Source organism: Triticum dicoccoides, chromosome 7B, assembly GCF_002162155.2.
Source record: "Triticum dicoccoides isolate Atlit2015 ecotype Zavitan chromosome 7B, WEW_v2.0, whole genome shotgun sequence".
Lineage (NCBI taxonomy): Eukaryota > Viridiplantae > Streptophyta > Magnoliopsida > Poales > Poaceae > Triticum > Triticum dicoccoides.
In genome coordinates this window covers 25,013,858-25,021,724 of record NC_041393.1, presented here as the reverse complement: position 1 = coordinate 25,021,724, position 7,867 = coordinate 25,013,858, and the positions used below count along the sequence as shown (strand labels likewise).

Below are 7,867 nucleotides of genomic sequence, written 5' to 3'. Positions count from 1 at the left end.
AAATAAATACATAAAGTTCACACATAGTTCTCATTGAACAACATATAGTTGTCTAGAGCATCTAATTAAACCATACATTGAAAATATGTAAAACATTTCAATGCAACAACAAACGCGATCATAATCGCAAGTAAGGTAATAATTGATCCAACGGCATAATGATACCAAGCCTCGGTATGAATGGCATATTTTCTAATCTTTCTAATCTTCAAGCGCATGGCATCCATCTTAGTCTTGTGATCATCGACGACATCCGCAACATGCAACTCCAATTTCATCTTCTCCTCAACTCTTTTCAATTTTTTCTTCAAGTAATTATTTTCTTTTTTAACTAAATTTAACCTATCAACATAGGGTCGGTTGGAATTTCCGGTTCACATACCTCCTAGATAAAAACATCTATGTCACGTTGGTCGGCATAATTGTCATAAACACTAAATGAAACAAATAGTTATAAAAGATAATATATACCACATCCAAATCATAGACAGGACGAGGGCCGATGGAGGCGAATACCAAAACCATCATACTATATAATAACAAACAATAATAAAAGTAAGAATATTATACAAATATCTATCTAAATCATAAGTAAGAATTTTTTTTTCATTTAGAAAGAAGATAAGAACAAGAGGCTCACCACGGTGGTGCTGGCGACGAGATCGATGTGAGCGATCGACGGCGGTGAGGATGGGGACGGGACAGGACGGACCACCAAACTTAGAGAAATCTTGAGGAAAATGAAGCTTGAATAAGGAGCTTCAACAGGAGAAAGCTTAAGTGTGACTTGGGCATTTCATCGAACACCTCATGTGCATAGGAGGTGAGCTAGAGCACCACAAACCTCTCCCACGGTCGGCCAAAAAAACTGAGCAGTGGCTCTGTTCGCGGGCAGGGGCGGGGGGTATATATAGGCCTCTCTCTAGTCCCGGTTTGTGGCTAAAACCGGGACTGAAGGACAACCTTTGGTCCCGGTTCCAGCCACCAACCGAGACTCAAGGTGCTGGGCCAGGAGCGAGGCCCATTGGTCCTGGTTCGTGTTTGGAACCGGGACCAGTGGCCCCCGAGGCCCGGCCGGCGCCCTGGCCTCACGAACCGGGACTGGTGCACCCTTTGGTCTCGGTTCGTGAATGAACCGGGATTAATGCCCTTATCCTGGCCTCAACCAAAGCCCTGTTTTCTACTAGTGATTCTTCCTATCCAAATTATGCATAGCATCAAAGCGAATCCTAACATCCCAAATAGCATCATCCAAGCTACAAGTGACAACAAAATTGTGTTTTTTTAATAGTTAGAACACTAACCCTAGCCACCTATTTGAACATGGCAGAAACAAGAGAGGGGAGGGACTTATAGCAATCCATCCGCTCCATGGTCCACTGATGGCTCATGGTAGGGTTGGCCACCCACATCTCAGCCAGCCGCACCCATTGCTCCATGGACAACGGCACCTCCTCCTCCTCCTCCTTGTCGCTCCTCCTCCTCGTCGCTGGAGTAGTAGGAAGAACTAGAGCCATCGAGACCGACGTGCGCATCGCTCCCGAGGCCAGGAAGGTCGCCGTAGCCGCCCACACCGCCGCCGCTGCTACATCCACCGTCACCGCCGCCGGGAGTTGCCGCCACCATCGCTTGAGAGCCGCGGTGGGAGAGGAAAGGGAGGGGGAAACGAGAACTAGGGTTAGTCATCCGGTTCGAACCGGCCGAGCCCACTTAGACCGACCGCGCCGGCCTCGTCCTAGTCAGCACAGCGGCACGCGCCGGTTGGCCAGCATGTCACCTGATAGGTGGGCCTGGGCGGTCAGATACAACGTCAATACACGCTTATACGGTAGTCAGCCTGTTTTGCAACGACTAGGCTCTGAGATGGTACTGATTTGCAACAGAAGCGACTAGTGGTACTGATTGAAGAAAAATATAGTTCTGAAAACATTGTCGGTGGTAGCTGCATTCCAAGTCTCCATTGTGTTTTTCTACAGCCCAACTAAATTGAAGCCCAGCTACCAAAACTGTGCATCAGAGGAACTAGCGATCGATGAGTTAACTCCGACTCCAACCAACCATATTGAAACCACATCATGATGATCATCATCTTGTGCTTGTTGTGTATGTCGTACGTGTGCAAGCTAAATAGTTGCAAGGATAATATATGTGCCCACATCCAAACAGTGGGGTGCCTCCAGGTTACGAATTCAGAGAATACATTCACAGCAATCTAACTAACCGAGTTCGCTGCAGCGCCTCCTTAGTTCCAGAAACGGCACTGATCAGTGTATATCCAGACTAGAGCAGAAAAAAAGACAATTTCATTGCAGTGCTATTATCAGGATCTCAGAGAGTCTTCCCCGCTTTCAGAATTTTACACCCCAAGGACCAAGAACAAAAAAACCCTGCAATTTCTGTCAGAAATAGTTGGCATGCTGAATGTTGTTAGTTCAGATCAATATGAATCGCAATAACAACATTTGTGCTGAGTGCTGACCGAGCACTGCAAAGTTACTGACTGTGTTCCAGGGCCAAGTGTGTCATCTTACTATCATCGGCAATTCGGAAGATAAAAACGTTACTGACAAATGCTAGCAATTTGGTAACTAAGCGCAAAGCTTACAGCTTCATTTTGGTGAATCTTGCTAAAACCCTGCGCATGTTTATTTTTCAAAATAAACCTCTCTGAAATATGATGTGTCTTCTTAAGAGTAAATCTCTAAATAGAATAGTACCACAAAAGGACCTGCTGTTGCACATAACCAACAAACAGGATTAGAAAGGGGGACACCAAGTGCTCAACTCTCACAGCAGGAGCCACCAAATCAGTGTTGATGTCAGATGCTTCATATAAGAGAAATGCAGCTGGAAACGGTGAATTGAACTTATGTCTGCTCAAACAAAACAGCGAAAGAAATAGAAGGCAGCTTATGTTCAAATCCTGAAAACAATGTAATGTGCAGAAGTTAGTTTTCTTCTTGTAGCGCTGTTGGATAAAATCTGAATTTTGTTCATACGTTACAAATTCATTTTCCTACTCCTTTGCCAGCACAGAAAACAGCACAACTAGAAGTACGATCATGAGCTCACAGAAAGAACCCGCTACATTATGCATTTGTAGTAAGTTCATAGCCTAACAGAAACACAAGATCATCAACTCATTACTGGCAGGAACCACTGCCTTTTCATTTATACAAAGTGCATCAATGCATCATCTTCCAAAAGAAGTGGAAGATCATCAAAAGAAATGTTTTCATCCAGGAAGCACCACAGAGATGAATGCCAGAAGAGTGACTCTCCAACTGTTGGAGGCAACGATTTCAACAGTTTTGAATCATAGAACTGCAAGGCCCCTGCCACGTCGACGAAACAGAGCAAGTTTTAGCTAGCTGAAGAAACACAAGAGCTCATAAGTTTTCTCGACCTATATCTATCTATATGTAAAAGTAGGCGTCTAGTTCTGCTGTCATTGTGTCCGAGGCGGCCAAAATTCTGAGGAGGTGAACTCTCAGGACTCCTGCTCCGATCTTTCTCTACTCTGCGTGGACATCCGGGTATCGCAGCCTACCATAGGCTGAATAAGCAAAAATAATGAGTCAGTTAGGCATTATACCATTAATCAGTAACAATATAAATGGCAGGATCAAGAAGTCAAAACATGAAACAATATAGTTTGCAAGGAACTAAGCTTTTATGCACTATCTATTGTAGGATACTATCTGCATTTTGTTAACAGGTTAGAAACTTAGTATCTTCTATGCAAAGATGAAACGAGATGACTGAACTTGATTTGGCCTTTTTGGGTTCCATAATTTCTAATAGCGGCAAGATGTTATGAAAAGGACGAACTGAATTATCTGAATCAAGAAAAGAAATGTGGGACGAGTAGTTTCGACCAGCAGTACATTTCTCGGCAAAGATCACTAGGAAGCAGACCAACAATGTAAGTCTCAAAGTTTTCCAAAATAAAATAAAATGACAAGTCCGATAATACAACTGATGTAAAAAACCTGACAACAATATAGCTCATGTGCAGAAACTAGATATAATTTAGATTCTAGGAACCTGAATTGTGCTCACAGGTTATTCAAGACAAGTAAAATAGGCTCCATGAAATAAAGCGGATATCACAATCTTCTTTGTTAAGGCTGAAAAGACATTTAATTAACTGATTCGTCTATTTCAGTTCCGTGGTTTTTACTGGGGGCAAACAGCACCAAATAGAGGAACTAAATTATCTGAATCAAGGAAAGTAGTACGAAACCAACATTTTCCATATCAAGGATGCTGTGAATGAACAATAAACTGCAAGACAACAAAAGCTTCAGACAATTCCAAACACCTAAAAGTTTCACTTAATTGCTTTTCAGCCTACAACAATTTCAGTAAACAGATTCTCAGACTATAACAGTTTAAGTAAACTGATTTTCAAGCACAAGCAGTTTAACACCCACTAAAACAATACAAACATCTAAATCTGTACATCGTGCGCAACAAATTCAGTCAAAGACTAGCATCAGGAGATCATTACGAAGTGGCTCTCACCAGGGGTCCTGGAGAGGCAGAGGACAATCTGGAGGGTCTCGCCGTTGCGTCCGTGGGGCAGGTTGACGACGAGCGGGATCAAACGCCCGTAGCGGCCCGCTCGGACGCACATGGCGATGTCGAAGGGGAGGATGTCGGGGTGGGGGTGGCGGTGGGGGCCGATGCGGCTGTACAGCTCGTTCCTCAGCTCGTACACGGACCTCCCCGTGAAATGGAACTCGGACCAGCCGTCCTCGGCGACGGCCCCCTCGGCGCTCGCTCGCACGAACCGGATCAGCCGCCGCACCCCTCGCTCGCGTCCCAGCATGTCGGGGAGCTCTCGGGGTCTGCGGCCCTGCAGTCGAGTCGCAGAAAGCCATGGTCATTTTTATGTTCAGGAGATCAAGAAGCAGAGTTGGCAACCAACGGCAAGAACTGCACAAATTTGGCAACAAATTAACACAACTCACAATCTCTCTGTGCAAATTAACCCAATTCGCTCAATCCGCCGAAAGAAATTCAAGACGGGCCATGGCCGGCGAACTCACCAGAGTCGGCGGAGCTAGGCCGAGCGGACTGTTCGGGTCTCTGAGAGGGATAGGCTCGACGGTCCAGTACATCATGGTGCTGACGTTGTTGATGCCGTCGACGGTGACGTTCTTCAGGCGTAGGTACTTGCCAGTGTACTTGCCGTTGGCGCGGAGGTAGCGGCCGCCGACGTTGCGGAGCAGGACGTCGTCCCTGAATCCCGTCTCGGCGGCCCGCCACATGATGGCCGGCAACTGCGGCTGGTCGTAGTCGCGCTGCTCGGCGCGGAAGCCGATGTGGCCGGGCGGCGCCCGCGTGGCCGTGGCGGCGAGGTAGCGGCCGTTGGCGGCGTTGTAGAGGAGCAGGTACGGCTCGTCGCCTTGGTGGATGTGCACCGCCCAGGCCGCCCTCAGCGCCGCGCGGCGCCGGTGGAGGGAGACGCTCTTCCCGTCGATGTTGGCGTGGAGGTACGTGCCGTGCACGCGGCTCCGCAGCCACACGTACTGCCTGTCGTGGAACTTGTCCATCGGTCGCCGGCGGTGGGCGCTGCTGCGCGGTGGCGGGAGACGGGAGGAGGGGTTTCTTGGGGCTCCGGCGAGCTCTGGCTGCTGGCTGTTGGTTGAGGCTGTTACGCCGGGCGCCAACGCCAAGGCGGGGGTATTTCAAGGTGCCTGACACCATCGCCGTCCAGGGCTTTGGGCTTCGGGCCTGCGGGCCGTTTCCTCGGCCCGGCCCACACTCCCGAGCGCCGTTTCCTCCGATTCCCGAACAGACGCGCGGCGGCGGCGTCCGGCAGCTCCACTACTTCCCTTCCCGCCGAACCTCTCCCTCCACGCTGCCCCTCCGCGCCGGCGCGGCGAAGAATCGGCCGGCAGCATTGCTTCTCTCCTTTCCCTGCCCCGGCACGCCGCCACGCCCGCAAAGCGAGGCAGCGCAACGACGGCGGGGAGGCAAACCACCGTCAGATCCGGGGAGACTGCTTGCTGCTGCTCGCCCGCTTGCCATCCTCTGCTTTTCTGCTAAGCCTGTGTGCTGCGTGTGCGTGTGTGACACCTTTTATTATTGGACGGTGCTACACAGCGCTCGCGCGCTATGCGGGCTAGGCTCGTGGCCGGTATTTATGGAAGGTGCATTCCTGTCGGTCCCCCGCCCATGTGTGAAAAGAGCAGTGCTACACACACGACACACTGCGCACGATTCATGGACGATACTTAAATCCAGCCGCACATGCACATCATTAAGAAGGACACCAGCGGCTGGATTAGCACGTCGTGCATATATCGGGCAGCAGTGTCGTCTGGGTAGCAGTTTCGGTGTGAAAAAGGCAAGTCTTCCACTTCTCGTTGCCAGGTCCCGACAACCATCCCCTCACGTGATCCTTCTTTCGCATCCACCATCAGAAAATCCTACGCCCCACCAGACCAGATCCCCCGTGCGACTGCTTCCCCCCAGACGCCAATGCCTAGCGTTTGGTGAGCTCTCCTCCCACAGCGAAAAAACAGAAGTAAAAAGGGCAAGAGATCAAGGCACAAAAATCGTGGAGAAAAAAGATCAGAACACGCCCAAAAAAATGTGTCTGCAATTCTTCATGCTGATCAGGCAATAAATCTGGAGAATTGTGGGCAAGAGAATTGGTGTAGCTGGGCAAGTTTCCCCCAGTGAAAACAGGGAAGGTAAAAAAGGTGTTGTTCCAGAAATTTCTGGCCATGAACTTCCTTTACTGCTAAAACTAGTTGATTTCCCTCTCTGTACCTCCGTCCCGCCTAATCTTCTAGTTGCAAGAATTGCCCTCCTGTACAAAAGTGTTGCAGACCTTGACTTGTATCTTGTCTCCCCTGTTCTTGCATCCCCTGTACCCTGTAGAACTGGATTATAGATAAAAGTTGTTGACTCTTGAATTGCATCTTCTCTATTGTCTTGCACCTTGTGTCTGCAAAAAAAAAAAGAACAGAAAAAAAGAAGCAGAGTTATTGTGTGTTGGTAATCTGTGTAGGCAATCTGTGCATAGTTAAAAATGGGCAATAATGTATTTGTAGTTGCTCACAAAACAAATAGCTTGTAGTTGAAGTCTAGATGCTTAGAAGAACACACAAGAAAGGGTAGGCAAAAAACCCATTGTATGTTCCTCAGTTTAATGTACACGAATGCTTGTATCTGTGGTATGTTCCTGAGTCCGAGTCATTAATTTCCATTATAATTGCTATTGCTCATGGAACAAAAGTAGCTACGTATGGCTTAAGTGACTATTTTGTAGATTTTAAAATCCTCTGCTTTCTGCTTGCTTAATCTATTCTGGTAAACACAGTATTCTGAAAATCTTTATAATCTATAACTATTCATGATGTATGGCTGCTTATAAACGCAATGTTCTGCAATCCCACTACAAAAGAAGAATCTATCACGTTCCTTTTTGACTGAACTACTATTCCGGAAAGACAAGTTTCTGTTGTTAGTGCAGTGCAGTTTGCTCTTCCACTATGATTAACATGTAGTTTAATTTGCTCTTTCATTAAAGATTAACTTGTAAAACATATGCTATCTTTTCCAACTGTATTTGGTTTCTTTCAGCGTGCATGTGTCTTGCTACCGTGTCTCCTTGGTTTGGGCTGGGTGTCCACAAGACAAAAATGGCCAATAATGTATTTGTAGTTGCTCGCAAAATAAAAAGCTTGTAGTTGAAGTCTAGATGCTTACAAGAACATAAAAGAAACGGAGGCAAAAAAAACCAAGAAGCTAGTAGTAGAAAATTTCCCTGCAACTATGTAAAGGCTGCTCACTGAGTTTGGTTTGATTTTAGCGATTTTAGTGTTTGGTTCCTTTACATTTTCAATTC

The 7,867-nt window shown here is 47.2% G+C and overlaps 1 protein-coding gene across 1 annotated transcript; it reads right to left on the bottom strand.

Moving 5' to 3' along the window:
* Positions 1–3,135: 3,135 nt before the first annotated feature.
* Positions 3,136–6,096, bottom strand: LOC119341058. The gene is made up of 3 exons (XM_037612956.1): positions 5,055–6,096; positions 4,528–4,861; positions 3,136–3,556 (listed from the first exon to the last, which is right to left on the bottom strand). Exons 1-3 carry the CDS (start codon positions 5,559–5,561, stop codon positions 3,516–3,518), a joined length of 882 nt encoding a protein of 293 aa, XP_037468853.1. The 5' UTR covers positions 5,562–6,096; the 3' UTR covers positions 3,136–3,515.
* Between the last annotated feature and the right edge of the window lie 1,771 nt (positions 6,097–7,867).

Excerpts from the sequence above, each read along its gene's own strand:
- LOC119341058 (XM_037612956.1), bottom strand. The coding sequence starts at position 5,561 with ATGGACAAGTTCCACGACAGGCAGTACGTGTGGCTGCGGAGCCGCGTG. Across the intron at positions 4,862-5,054 it reads GCCTAGCTCCGCCGACTCTG|GGCCGCAGACCCCGAGAGCT; the intron begins GTGAGTTCGCCG and ends ACTCGACTGCAG. Across the intron at positions 3,557-4,527 it reads CTGCCTCTCCAGGACCCCTG|CCTATGGTAGGCTGCGATAC; the intron begins GTGAGAGCCACT and ends TTGCTTATTCAG.